At 29.6% G+C, this 13,674-nt stretch overlaps 3 protein-coding genes across 12 annotated transcripts in view; 2 read left to right on the top strand and 1 right to left on the bottom strand.

Annotated features, from left to right (window-relative positions):
• Nucleotides 1-4,251, bottom strand: part of LOC118072323 (CD151 antigen-like) — a 57,670-nt gene extending 53,419 nt beyond the window's left edge. For 3 of the 8 annotated variants that reach the window (XM_035092085.1, XM_035092086.1, XM_035092078.1), the window contains exons 1-2: nucleotides 471-791; nucleotides 181-377 (exon numbers count right to left, since the gene is read on the bottom strand). In XM_035092085.1, coding sequence (XP_034947976.1) covers nucleotides 181-377; nucleotides 471-480 — 207 coding nt within the window. In that variant the 5' untranslated portion in view covers nucleotides 481-791. Of the gene's footprint in view, nucleotides 1-180; nucleotides 393-470; nucleotides 792-1,529; nucleotides 1,628-1,832; nucleotides 1,958-2,092; nucleotides 2,223-4,123 lie in introns of those variants that run through there. The other 5 variants (XM_035092082.1, XM_035092083.1, XM_035092081.1 and 2 more) reach the window with 5 other exon arrangements.
• ZnT77C (Zinc transporter 77C) lies at nucleotides 213-5,959 on the top strand. Of its 3 annotated transcripts, none has more exons than XM_035092074.1 (8): nucleotides 213-1,333; nucleotides 3,333-3,657; nucleotides 3,903-4,019; nucleotides 4,092-4,390; nucleotides 4,534-4,778; nucleotides 4,968-5,146; nucleotides 5,251-5,337; nucleotides 5,445-5,959. In XM_035092074.1, the coding sequence occupies exons 2-8, from the start codon at nucleotides 3,469-3,471 to the stop codon at nucleotides 5,844-5,846; spliced, it is 1,518 nt and encodes a 505-aa protein (XP_034947965.1). In that variant the 5' UTR covers nucleotides 213-1,333; nucleotides 3,333-3,468; the 3' UTR covers nucleotides 5,847-5,959. The 3 variants fall into 3 exon arrangements, with proteins under 3 accessions (XP_034947965.1, XP_034947964.1, XP_034947963.1); XM_035092073.1 differs by lacking the exon at nucleotides 213-1,333 and adding an exon at nucleotides 1,546-1,648; XM_035092072.1 differs by lacking the exon at nucleotides 213-1,333 and adding an exon at nucleotides 2,245-2,977.
• A 518-nt stretch (nucleotides 5,960-6,477) lies between these two features.
• GAPcenA (GTPase activating protein and centrosome-associated) lies at nucleotides 6,478-13,660 on the top strand. Its single transcript, XM_035092224.1, has 8 exons — nucleotides 6,478-6,885; nucleotides 7,374-7,552; nucleotides 7,767-9,857; nucleotides 10,123-10,297; nucleotides 11,758-11,948; nucleotides 12,027-12,086; nucleotides 12,206-12,397; nucleotides 12,498-13,660. The coding sequence occupies exons 2-8, from the start codon at nucleotides 7,382-7,384 to the stop codon at nucleotides 12,711-12,713; spliced, it is 3,096 nt and encodes a 1,031-aa protein (XP_034948115.1). The 5' UTR covers nucleotides 6,478-6,885; nucleotides 7,374-7,381; the 3' UTR covers nucleotides 12,714-13,660.
• The last annotated feature ends 14 nt before the right edge of the window (nucleotides 13,661-13,674 follow it).

Genomic DNA, 13,674 nt, shown 5'->3' with positions numbered 1-13,674 from the left:
TAATGGTGACCAATTAAAACTATTATTGTTACTATAAAAATTTTCTTAATTAAATACGTAAGCCTTCAAATTATCAGTAAGTATTTTTACCGTAAATATTATCAGTAAAATAAGCTGATTGTAAATAACATGGCGATTGACAATAAATTCAATGATTATTTTTAATATATAAGTACTTACAAAAATAGCAGAATTGATGGCAAGAAAAGAAACTTTGAGGCATTTCTTAGGTAACCGTTTATAAGATAGTTTATATAGCGGTATTCCTAGAAACTGGAGCTTCTTACTGGCTGCTGCAGACTCTTCACTCTCAGTGATCTCTTCGTCAATCTCTGTCTCCGTTTCTTCATCAGTCGGCTTCTCTCCACGTCTCATATCTTACAGAGAAAAGACTTAATTTATTTACCACAATAAGCATAGATAAATTTGATACATATTTTTAATTAACAAAACAATGCATTGATATGTACTTTTGAACATTATAATAATTTAATTTCTATAGTGATAGAAGTTTTTGTGGCCGACTGTGAGTGACATAAAAAAATAAGTGAATTATCAAGTGAAGTTTGCCTCAGCTTTGTTCGATCAAAAGAAAACGTGATGCTGCATTTAAGTGAATTAATTCAAACGTGGAAGAAGAGAAAGGAAAAAGAGTATCTCTGGCAGATAATTTGCTGGAACTCATTAATGCAACAACTAACTTTCCTCTTTTGCCTACAAACAGCCATTAAACTCCGTTAGCTTATTTAGTCACACTACCTTCAATCTGACACGGTAGTCGAAGTTTTAGATTGTTTGTTCTCAAACTGCTCGTGACTTTTCTGTTCAATTACACAGCAATCAATTAATGATTAAACTCATTAATCTCTGACAGTCAAGCAATTTAATTGCAACGACAGTTTTATCATAAAATTCATTCAAAATAAATGACCATTTAACCAAAGTCTTTTTGCTATATATCAAATTATATCTTCACAGTAAAATAAAAATAATAATTCTTCTAATTTGATTCAATTATCTAATAATTCAGTCATACTCCAGCTTCCGCTTTTCGGTACTCTCTAAAAAAATGAACCCTATGCTTGGTATACACTCTTGGACGTTCGTGACAAATGATCAGACCATTTAGTAAAGCTTATCGTACCATTATTTAACATCACTACTTATATATGTGTTAGTTGCATTGCCTATTTACGCTTAGTTCACTGTGAGTCTACTAATAATGTAATTGCACCTGTCGTTGCATTTAATTTTGTGAATTTTTTTTTTAATCAAGTTCGACACTACATTAGGAATACTTCATAATCTCATGAGTCATCTCAATTAAAAAAGGGTGATTAATTGAATAATTATTATTTTCTAAAATAATTAACAATTTATGATTAATTATGGAATAATTTGTTTTTCATATTATAAATTTATCAGAAATTACTTAGACAAATTTCTTAAAGAAATTTTTATCATTAATTCTTAAAAAAGAATAAAAAAATATGTGAAATAAAATACAGATAACGCTAAAAACAATTAACCATTATTATCTCGGTAGCATATAATTCTCCAATATAATAAGATTATTTGACAAATGATAAATAATTTTCTGATAGTAGTTTAGTATATTATCACAGTGGCTTTTTGATAGACCTATTACGTGAGTTTATTTTTATTCATAATTATTATTAAAGTATTTACATAATTTAGAGTTATATATATTATTACATTCCATCAGCAATTCATTGTCATGTATAATTATTATTCAAAGAACCTACTGATAATTTTTTTATCAATATAATAATATAATAAACATATTTTCTAAGTAAGTCATCAAGTCTCACCAGTACTTTATTTTGCTTATGCACAGAAACTCATTAAAAAGAACATTAAATTTTAAAAAGAATTAGTTAAATCATAAATATTCAAATTATTTCGTCGAATCCATTATTACACTAATCTGCAATATTTTATGTTACGCTAATCTTCACTTTTTTGTTTAAACATCAACCAACTTATCAACATGATTTGTATGTACTGGTTAGAATTTTTTACTTGGACATATTCCAATTTAATAATAAATAAACAAACAAAAATTGGTAACTTTAATTAAAATCAGCATGTCTATTATCAAGCAGCTCTATTATGTTGTCAGCAATACTTGTGCGTGAGACTAATCGACGTTTGAAGCATCATGGTTGTAGCCCGGATGTTGCCAACTAGGGCTTTGATATGCTCGTCCTTCTATATCTTACACAATAACTCAATGACATTGTTTAGCATATATTAGAACAGGTCAGAAATGAGCATTAAACTTTAAACACAAGTAACTAATGTTAACGTAATCTCTATTAAACAATGCTCATAAATCTAAAGCTAATAAGAAATAATGGCTTTTGTACTCTTCACTCATTTATACATATTGATTTGATTTTGAAATTACCTTTCAATAGACTTTAGCTTTAATTAAATATTTTATTTTAATTCTTTATCATAATTATCTTGGCCAGTATCTTCTCCTTATCCAAGGTATCTATAAAAGGTTTTATCTTGACCCGAAAATCCTAGATTCATTTATCTATTTACTTGCTTTATCTATGTTTGTCTAATATATTCTATCTCAAGATGTATTATCAAAATTTAAATACATTTATTAAAATTCATCAGTTTTGTTACTTTCTCTCATCAGCATCTGATGAATCATAAACTTGTTTGAAGCTTCCAAAATAAGCATTGATTAGTCACTACATGAATGGAAAAGTTATGCTGAATACTGAACAACTAAATTGCTCCTTATTTACCGTATCATTCACTTGAAGATATAAATATAATAGTTCTTGAGTCGATATCTTAAGAATGACCCAAGTTGACTGTGGTTCAGTAGCTACCATGCAAACAGCAACAAAACATCATCCATTCATTTTCAACATAGGAATCCTCGCGTGCACGTGCTGTGGTTTTTAAATTGAATTTGTTATCATTCATCTCTGTAAGTGTTATCTTCATACTACCCTTTGTAATTTCCATAATTACTATATCTACATTTTACTGTGCTCGCAAGTATATATTCATAATGTTGGAGTTTTACCAGGGAAAAATATTTTCTATTTGTGATAATATTTGTAAAAAACTTACAGTAAGAAGTGATAAAAATACCTACTGATTTAAATTTATAGTTAAATAGATTTTTTATTGTTGTGAGAATGACATGAACGATACTAAAACACGTGTCAAGATTTCAGACATAAAAAGTATAAATGTATTAGTAAAAAAAAAAAAATTTAGGATAGAATAGAGGACCATCCAGAAATATTCATACAGTTTGATTCGTCTTTTTATTAAAGAGACGGCCGCGAAGCAACTGTGGAACTGGTCAACGGTAGATAGTGGCCACGAAGAAAACGACGTAATTCTCCTTTTGCCTGCTAACACGCGAAGCAGTCTAGACTTTGTACGAACGTACACAAGCGACATAAGGTCATGGCTGTGAAAGAGTGGTTTAGGCGACTACAGCCAGTTCAACTTTACCTCGTGCTTTTCTTCACAACAACCTTCTTCATCATCGAAATAATTGCAAGTCATGTGACACACTCTCTTACCCTACTACTCAATGCTTATCACATGCTCTGTAACATCGTTGCACTTGTCGGATGCATCGCTTCTTTAAAGGTAAGTTGGTTTTTTGTTTTGACTAATTACAACTTGTTTTACTTTTTTTTTTTAGATTACTTGCATGCTTTTTCTCTAAAAGAATGTAGACAAACAAATGAATAATTACAGTAACAAAAAAAAAATTAAAAAAATTGCATTAATTAAAACTGCTCTAGTTCTTTTGGATTAATTGTCAAGTACTTATTCTTTAATTATTAACTTCTCATGGAAATAATATTATTATACCTGTAATTTATTTTAAGTACGGCAATCAAGATAGGTGTAAGGGTGAAAAAAATTGCGGTTCACCAGGTAATTCATCAATCTGTGTAAATGATAATGAAAAGGGATCTATATCTTCAATACCAAATAATTCTAAGGTATGATAGATAGAATTATTCTTTAATATTAATTAATTAATTAATTTCTATGAATATAAAATTTGTTTTAAGCATTCATGCTCAGATAGAAGAATGAAAAATACCTTTGGCTGGGCGAGAATTGACATCGTGACAATGCTGGTATGTTGTGTCTTGCTAGCATCGTTTTGTTTTTCTTTATTGGTTGAAGCTTTACAAACTCTCATTCACATTGGTCACCTCGATGAAATGCATCATCCAGTACCGGTTATGTGCATTGGAGTATCAGGGATACTTCTAAATGCTTTTTGTTACATCATCATCGGTGGCTACACCTTCAATCAGGGCCTCCTTCTGCATGTTACAAAAGATGGAAATGTTATTCTTCAAAGGTGTAAATTATCTTTTTATATTTTATAAAAAATATTAAAAATTAATGACTCAATATTAAATCGTCACTAACAACCTAATTGATTGATGGCTATACTCATTTTACACAATATTCAATCATAATTAACGATGATATTAATTACAGAAATGTCCCGACTAGTAATGAAACAACTGATGAGCAACGTTTAGCTGTGCCGACAAGAAGAAGTCCTCTGGCAATACCAAGAAGACAAGGCTTCCAAGAGATGTGTCGAGATGTACTTGGATGTATTTTTGTTGTAATAGTTTCCTTACTGGTTTATCTAACAGACGCCAATCTTGCGAAATTTATTGATCCAATTTTTGCCATTATTTCATCAATTTCACTTTTTGTCTTAAGCTATCCTTATGGTAAGCTTCATTTTTAAATTCTTTTTTATCTTTCAATGTTATATTTAAAAGATGTATTGATAAAAAAAATGAATCCAATAGTTTTGAATCGATCCACAAATATTCCAAGGCCTTGAGAATTGAATAATTAATTGTCTTTCAGAACCCAGAATTAAGTAATACTGAAAAAAATTCATTTATTTTTTATAGTTAGAGAATCGGGTATGATTCTTTTACAAACCATTCCAAATCATATCAATATCGACTCTCTAAAAAAAGAACTACTCGCCGCATTTCCTGGAATCGTCAATGTCCATGATTTTCATGTTTGGCAGCTGGCCGGAGAACAAATAATCTCGACAGTTCATATAATATTTTTGGATCCAATGGTAAATTTCATAGAAAAACTTTTCAACATGGTTATTCAATTATTTCAACAAGTCTTTAATTTATGAGTTATTTTTTCTTTTTAATATGTTTCAACATAAAACAGGTCTACGCAAGTATTACAGATCAGGTGACAACATTCTTTATGGAGATGGGTATTATGCATGTGACGATCCAACCAGAATTCCATAAAGTAAATATTTTATTTTATCTAATAAAAGTGAAAGAGCTTCGAGAAATTAAATACCTAATTAATGTTTAATTAATAATCACTACTGACATCGATTTGCTTCTTATTAGATAAAGCCAAATGCAGATGAAACAGACTGTTTAATTAGATGTCAAGGAATACAATGCATTGCATCACAATGTTGTTCAAAGGATGAATTTCTTAAAGAGGTAATTTTGGAAAAGACAGGGAAACAAGCTCATATTGTAAATAAAAAATTTGTAAAAAAAGAAATTATACCTACACAAATTGACGTGAATTTAAAGAAATTTAAAATTCACAAAAATGATGATAGTACAAAATCAATGGCTGTGGAAATTTCTAAGACGCCGATAAAGAAAGTTCCAGATATAAAACCTCACTCAAATAATTGCTCAGAAAATAGTACAAAAAATACAGAAGTTGATATAAATTGTCATACTGATGCAAATAATGAAATTACCGATAATGAAACTCCTATATCAGCAGCATAGTATTTTAATTAATCGATAGATTATGCAATAGAAATATTTTCACGTTCTTCAACAAATGTATCCATAATAAGACTGGTTTTTAGTATTAATTAGATATCCAAAATATGTATATATTGCGATAAATTTACAATTTATGAATAATAAAAAATTTTATGCAACATTAAATGATTTATCTATATTCTCAATGAGTTAATAAAAATAATTGATACTCAACTCTATAATTTCAATTTTAGCCATCAATTTTTGGTCAAAAAACTTTTTATGATTGATTGTTTACTGACGCTCAATCCATAATTTACGGGTTTTATGTTGGTAAATAAAAATTTGAATTCGTGCTAGTTGCGCCACCGCGGAAGTTACGGAAGTAAATAAAACTATATGGCGCGCCAAAATTTAGTTTTTGTTGAAAAGTTAAAAATTTTTTAATAAAATAAATATTTATAATAATTAAAATCTGAATATTAATATTTACATTATTTTTAAAGAAATTTTTTAAAAAATTAATATATTTCAATAAAATATATTTTTTTATAAGTTTTGTTCGCGAAAAAATTCAAGTTCTGACACGTAGATTGCTGGAGAGTATTTACGACGAGACTTCCGGAACGAATAGATCGTATGTTATATCTATATATACATGTATGAATATATATATATGCTTGACGCTGGATTTATTTGCTTTTTATAAAAAAAAATTAAATTATGATTAAAGAAATGATGTGATTAACATTGAACAACAATGAGCACTTCAAAGAGTAATCTAGTGAGAGAGTGTCTATCTTTAGAGAATAATCATCTGCATTAATGAAGATAAATAATTGTTTCAAAATAACATTCTCAGCGAAGTGCTAAAGATCGTTATGGTAGTGGTAGAGTATCACACACATTCAATCAGCAAGGAAGGTACACGAAAAGAAGTGACAATAAATCTATTTCATCAAATGGCGACTACCTGGCGAGGTTATATACATCTGTCAATGACCAACTGCAAGTGTAATGCTCTACAAATGATTTGAAGAGAAGTAACGTGACTTCCTTAGTAAGTATAAACTATTTAACAAATGAACTTTGAACTTGAGGCGTCAGTTTTATGTTTAATGTTGTGGTTATATTTGCTCATAACAACAGTCATTTTTTAATGTTTGATTATTAGTCTAACTGATAAAATATGATTGTCTGGCACACTTGTCATAACTTTCCTACCCAACATTTCATGTTTTTCATCCAACGGTTTATTCACATCAAATGAAATTGACTTTTATCATATCATAAACTTTTATACCTTGTAAATGTCCTTCCGTTGATCCTCATATGCATATCTTAAACATGTGCTACAATTAAGATTACATAATTGGTAGTGTTTGTAAACATTATGTATCTCAAATATTCAATAAACAATTTACATAAAAGTCCAGTTTTGAGATTATGCTATATGTTACGGAGTTGCTATTGTTTTTTAGTATGATGACGCTGGTAGATTAGGTTAATGATGAAAAATCTATGCTATTTATAATTATTTAATTACAGGCTCAGTTATGGAGGATAGCTTGAGCGTTAAGTCAATGGAATCAGTAGCTACGAGTGACGAGTACGAATTTGTAAACGAAAAAGATCCAAGCAAAAATAACCAAGTTTTGCTTGAACCACCAATGCTGAAAATTGCTAATAATGGTAATTTGGAAGATCTGCAGAATGATTTGAGAGAGGTAAGTTATTACTCATAATATTTATTTAACTGGAAATAAATTTTATATTGTCTTTCAACAAATCCATTATGTTTTTATTGAAAATGAAATTTATAAAAGATAATAATATAAAAAAGATATATAAAATTTATTAGCCAACTTTGAAAGAAAAAAATTATACAAGTTTTTAATAATCAGATGGTTGCTAATATGTACTACACATCAATTTTTAAAGGTTCTAATCGAAGATACAAAAATGGAGAATTTAGACAATGTCGACAACAAACTTATTCAAAGTACTCAAATTACAAAGGAAGTAGGAAAAAGTAAATTCTATGACTTGGGATCGACAGAAAAGCAAGATGAAATGAAACCTGAGGATTTCGATGATTGTGAAATCAGTTCTCTCGCTGACGTAAATCAAGACTGTACAATTTTTAATGGGGTAACTTATTTAGGTGCAGCAGCCATCAATGCTCCTAAATCAGCAGCTGAAATCCAAAGAAATATGGCAATACTTTCAGCAGAATTAACTCAGAGCTTAGAAATCAAAATTTCAGTTTCAATCCCAAGCAGCTCTCAAGGCTCTGTAGTACTTTATGATGCTGCAACACAACAACCTATAGTTCATTATGAAGTCCAAAGAATTTTATTTTATGCTCGTGGTGATACTTCCGGTCCATGTGCAGCATGCTTTGCATTCACTTGGTCTCACGGTGATACTCAAGAATCAGCCATTTTTCAGTGTCATGTGTTTCGTTGCGATATACCTGAAGCAGTTGGCCAAGTGTCTGCTTGCTTTGCTAAAGCATTTAAGAAAATTTCACCATCAATGACAAGTTCATTAACTGCCAGTGACTTCAGTAACTTTTCTGGCAATGAGAAAAGTAATTCTAGAGTGTTTATCTTCGAGGTAACAATGGAATTAAAAGAAGAAGATGGAAGAGGAAGTTACAGTACTGTACCTAAAGATAGAAATTGTTTTAAATTAAGGAGTAATGTTGCAAAGCAAGTTTGTTTGAGTATTCAGCAAGTGTCCAGTAAAGAAGGAGGAATTATTCTTGAAGTAGAAAGATGTTTTGGAGTTTTAGTAAGCCCAGGACGTAATGTTAGACACAGTGATATGCGACTATTAGAGATGCAATCTAGTACTGCCCCAATGGGTCAAGATAGACAATGCTACAATATTTGTGGTCGATGGGATCCTGCTGATCCTGCATTAGAGAATCTCAATAATGAAACTAAAGAAGGTAAAATTTACATGACTGTTGCCGTAGATCTTGTAATACGGCGCATCCGTGAACCCGTCCGATTTGTAATTGAAACTGCTGTTAAAGTTTATTCTCAAAATGAGCGATTTTGGTATTTAAATAAGAAAAACCTTGTTCAACAATTTCAACTTAATTCTAAAGAAATAATATCAGAAGATAAATCAGAAGTACACTATGAAGTTCAAAATATCGAAACCTCAGGAGAATTGGATAGAAATCGTTTGAATCTTGCGTTAAATTTAGCATCGTTAATTAGATCATCATCACTTACTAGTATAGATACGTTGACGCCTAAAGAAGAAGTAGACTCTGATGGAGATGAACCTATGCTTAGCGGAACTGGTAAAGTATCCAAGGATTGTTCAGCTGATGAACTTGCAAGTTGGAGTGAAGTGTTAGATAGCTGGCAAGTAAATAAACATCGTCCAAAGTTGCTGATAAAATTAACAAAACAAGGAATACCTGAGGCGCTTCGTGGTGAAGTTTGGCAACGACTCAGCAACTGTGACACTTCGCAAGAAATGATGGATAAATACAGGATTTTAATTACGAAAGAAAGCAGCTGTGAGAGTGTTATTTTAAGAGATATTAATCGAACATTTCCAGCTCATGATTTTTTCAAGGAAACTGGTGGTTTAGGACAAGATTCATTGTATAGAATAAGTAAAGCTTATGCTGTTTTTGATGAAGAAGTAGGATATTGTCAAGGACTTAGCTTTCTAGTCGCTAGTCTTCTTTTACACATGCCGGAAGAGCAAGCTTTCTGTGTATTAGTTAAACTTATGTATGACTATGGATTACGAGATTTGTATAAAGATCGATTTGATAATCTTCATATGCGTTTCTATCAATTAAATCGACTAATGGAGGACCAACTTCCAGAACTCTACAAACACTTTTGTGATCGTGGAGTTGAAACGCATATGTTTGCTGCACAATGGTTTCTAACACTTTTCACAGCAAGATTTCCACTGTATCTGGTATTTCATATCCTTGATGTTTTCCTTCTTCAAGGACTTGATACACTCTTCCAAGTAGCACTGGCATTATTGATGGTAATTTTTTTTTTCCTTTATACTTGATACGTTTTCATAATACATCCATTAATCATTTAAGTTTATGCAAAGTTTAGTTTAATTAGAACATTAAAAGCTTATTCTTTATTTGAGTAATTTATTAAAATTAATGCTTAAGATAATAAATTAATCAAGCCAATAAAAATTTATTAAGCATCCGGATGATTCATGGATGATTCAATTAATAAATATTACATCCAAGTTTTTCAATGAATTATTTGTGCATTAAATTTATTTATTTTAGATGAGTAAAAAAGAGTTATTGCAATTGGATTTCGAAAGCATACTTAAATACTTCCGAGTTCATTTGCCTAAACGATGTCGAAACGAAGAAGTATCACGTTATGTAATGAAACTCGCATGTTCAGTGACATTGAAGAAGTTGAAGAAATATGAAGCAGAATTCATGGCTTTGAAAGGTAACTTTATATTCTATGTATAAAGAAACAAAAATAAATGATTGATATCCGTCCACATTATTATATTGGCCAGATAAAATTGCATGAATCTCTCTCGTATAATATAGTTACTATTTGGTAATAGTAGTCTTTCAGTAAGTTTAGGATGAGCATTATAATTAATAAAAAATCTCTGAATTATTTTACAATAATTATTCAATGTGGTATGAAATAGCCAAATAATTTTGCTAGTCTTGGTTAATTATAAACTAAAAAAAAAATGTTAGTTAAATGATAATATCTACCTCTTGCCCTCAAGATTAATTTGCTTATTTGCATCATATGTAATCATTATATTGGCATAATTAAAAATGTTTTATGTATATTGTTTGTGATTATTATCAATATTGTGGCTAGACAGAAAATGTGGTTTTAAATAAAGCACTCATATAAACTATTAAAAGTCATCAGTGTAAAAAAATAAAATAGACTTGATAGACAATAATCTTGCACATTTTTGTTCTCAATTATCTACCCACGTTTGCATTTGCTTGGTGCTGTTTGTTATTGGGGAATCATTCATTTATTTCATTAGTCATTCATAATAACATGTTGAACAACGTTTTGGATAAAAATTTATAAAAATAAATAAATAAAATACATTCATTTAAATATATTCCATCAATTTATGACCGTTTTTTAACAACAAAGAAGAACAAAATTAATACAATAAAATACTCCACTTTTCATTTATCACAGTAATTGTTATTAACACTTGTAATTTAATTGAAATATTTAATAAAATGCATTTGCTTATTATTACTTATTCTGAACTGTATAAATCTATTAGAATGTAATAACATAATAATAATAATAACATAATTGATAGCTTAGCCTCAGATTCTTTCTATTGTGGTTGTTGATAAGTGGTCTGGTATAAACTCTCTATAATGTATGTAATAAAAGTAATACTCTCGTAATATATCATTCAAAATCACTAATAATTATTTTAGAAACTTCAAAAATGTTTGTTCAAGTCGTTAAAGATAATATTTATTCAGAAGCAACGTAAAAAAGATAAATTGATGCATAATCAACATAATTGGTGTGTTTATAATTTCAATAACCGTCATCGGTACCACATGATTACAACACGTGGCTGTGTTATCTAGCAACAGCTGTTTCTGGTTCTTCCCCTCTCTTTTAGACTTTCTTGATCTGTTCACTGGTTTGAAATGGGCCAAAGTGCATGTCGTAATCGTATGAGTATATGTCCAGCACGTTATAGTCTTCAATGTTGATTAGCAACATATTTGATTTTTAATATCTTCACTTTTTTTGCTGATTTTCCATCAAAATATGAGTCATATAGCGAAGCTAACGCTATTAAGTGAGAACATGCAATTAGTAAATTTCATTAATATTATTTTCGCAGTGTATTTAGATAATGAGACCAATATAAAATTTATTTTTGAATACAGAAGCTCAAGAAAATGCTGACGAGTATAGCAATGAGGTGGAGCAACTACGAGGGGCTGTTGCAAGGAGTGAAGAAGAAAAACAGAGACTTGAAATTGAAGTTGCTCAAGTTAAAGAAATGTTGCAGAGAGAGGTGACACGAGCTGATGCTGAAAGTCGAAGAAATGTAATAATTATTAATGAATATAAACAGGTGAGAAATGTTTTCATAAATATTTTATTTTAGTTGATAAATATTGAAAGTTAAAAAAAAAACCATTTTTGTTCACAGATATGTCAACGCTTGGAAGACGACTATAATGCCGCAAAAACCGCACTCAGTGACTTACGAGTTCGTATATTTTAATTTATTTTTTAATAATAATATAAAAAATTGCTATAAATCACTTGCTTTAATAATATTTAGTTTTATAATTACGACTTATTCATAAAAAAATTCTTAATTCACAGATAAAGATATCCAATTGTGACAATTGTAGAACAATTCTCATGGAGTCTTCCAAAGTTTATGCTGACATTTCCCATCCACTGGAGAATCGAACAGATCCAATGCTTCATCGAGCACAAGAGCGTGTGAGAGAATTGGAATTAGAGTTGGCTCAAACTAAATTAGCTCATGTGGAAGCAGAATGCAGAAATCAAGTTCGTGTTGATTAATATTAATAACTTGCATGATTATATTAAACTTAATTGAATTAGTCTCTTCACTTCTTAATAAATAAAAATGAAATAATTTTTTCAGGACCTGACTCATCAATTACATGCAGCCGCATCTGAACTCCAAGCAGCACGAAACTCGTGGCCGTGGCTTAGTAAAACGCTTTTGAGTATAAAAGAAGCAGCAAATAAAAGAGACGTTGTTGGACCTGGTGTATTAAGACGCGAGGGTACATCAGCAGGTGAATTAAGGCACGCCATGCATTCGCAGAGTCGAGATAGTATAAAAGAAGCTATTTGATTAGGTGAATCAACCGGCTCACGAGTTTATCGAGTTTGGGAGTAAAAAATTTTGATTGGCTGTGGGAAGAAAAAAAGAGGCTGTTGAAAATTAAGTTTGACAAACAAAACAAACATTATGAGTACTCATTATTATACTTTACACCGTAATTTTTAGTTTAGAAATAATTTGAAGTTCATTAAAAACTAATAATCATTTTTAGTCTCATAATATATTATTCTAGTGAAAGACATTATTGTTAAGTAATTTTGTTACGTTTTATAATTATATTTTATTCTTTTTGGAACCTTAACATAAATAATTTTAAAATATTTTGAATTTTTTTCCTAAATTATACTTATAGTAATTTTTTGATTTAAATTGTTGCCATAGTGTGAAATGTAGAGTAGACTATTTCGACCAATGAAGGATTGTAGTGTTATTGAGATATAAAAAAGCATTTCCATGCCATGACGACAAACTAATGAATCTTTATCTGAACAAAATATTTTTTTACGTAAAAAATTTATTTAAAAAATTATTTTAACATTCCAACTAATAAAAAAAAAGCTTTTGTTTAAAAGAAATATATTTATGTTTTTATTTAGCTTTTTCCCATTGATGAATAGTATCAGGTATTCTAAAAAAAATGTACGTAACTTTTATAAAGAATAATGATAAGGGATTACAAAGGAATGATATTCAATGGTTGCAACTTTTTAGCTTTATAGGAGTGATTAATTTTTAAGAAAGCGGAATACTTTTTAAGTGAATAAATGACCAGAAAAAAATATTTAACAGTCCACTAATGTTATAGAAGTTACTTTAAATATTAGTTATGTGTGTATTATGTAAAACTGAATCAAATAATTCATGTACATAAAAACAAACACACGTAAATATACTTGCAATTACACTCATGTCTATTAATCTAATATTGTAAAGTTCTAAAATTAATACCATCCTTAAAAGAATGTAAAAC

This window comes from Chelonus insularis, unplaced genomic scaffold (assembly GCF_013357705.1).
Source record: "Chelonus insularis isolate UGA/USDA-ARS -01 unplaced genomic scaffold, ASM1335770v1 contig_93_pilon, whole genome shotgun sequence".
Taxonomy (NCBI): Eukaryota; Metazoa; Arthropoda; class Insecta; order Hymenoptera; family Braconidae; genus Chelonus; species Chelonus insularis.
The sequence above is the reverse complement of the archived record's forward strand: the minus strand, read 5'-3'. Positions and strand labels throughout refer to the sequence as shown.

Bases quoted from the DNA above. Each gene is read 5' to 3' on its own strand.
- ZnT77C (XM_035092074.1), top strand. From the start codon at position 3,469: ATGGCTGTGAAAGAGTGGTTTAGGCGACTACAGCCAGTTCAACTTTAC. The intron at 4,020-4,091 runs GTATGATAGATA...ATTTGTTTTAAG, and splicing joins CAATACCAAATAATTCTAAG to CATTCATGCTCAGATAGAAG. The intron at 4,391-4,533 runs GTGTAAATTATC...TATTAATTACAG, and splicing joins GGAAATGTTATTCTTCAAAG to AAATGTCCCGACTAGTAATG.
- GAPcenA (XM_035092224.1), top strand. From the start codon at position 7,382: ATGGAGGATAGCTTGAGCGTTAAGTCAATGGAATCAGTAGCTACGAGT. The intron at 11,949-12,026 runs GTGAGAAATGTT...TTTTGTTCACAG, and splicing joins TTATTAATGAATATAAACAG to ATATGTCAACGCTTGGAAGA. The intron at 12,398-12,497 runs GTTCGTGTTGAT...TAATTTTTTCAG, and splicing joins AAGCAGAATGCAGAAATCAA to GACCTGACTCATCAATTACA.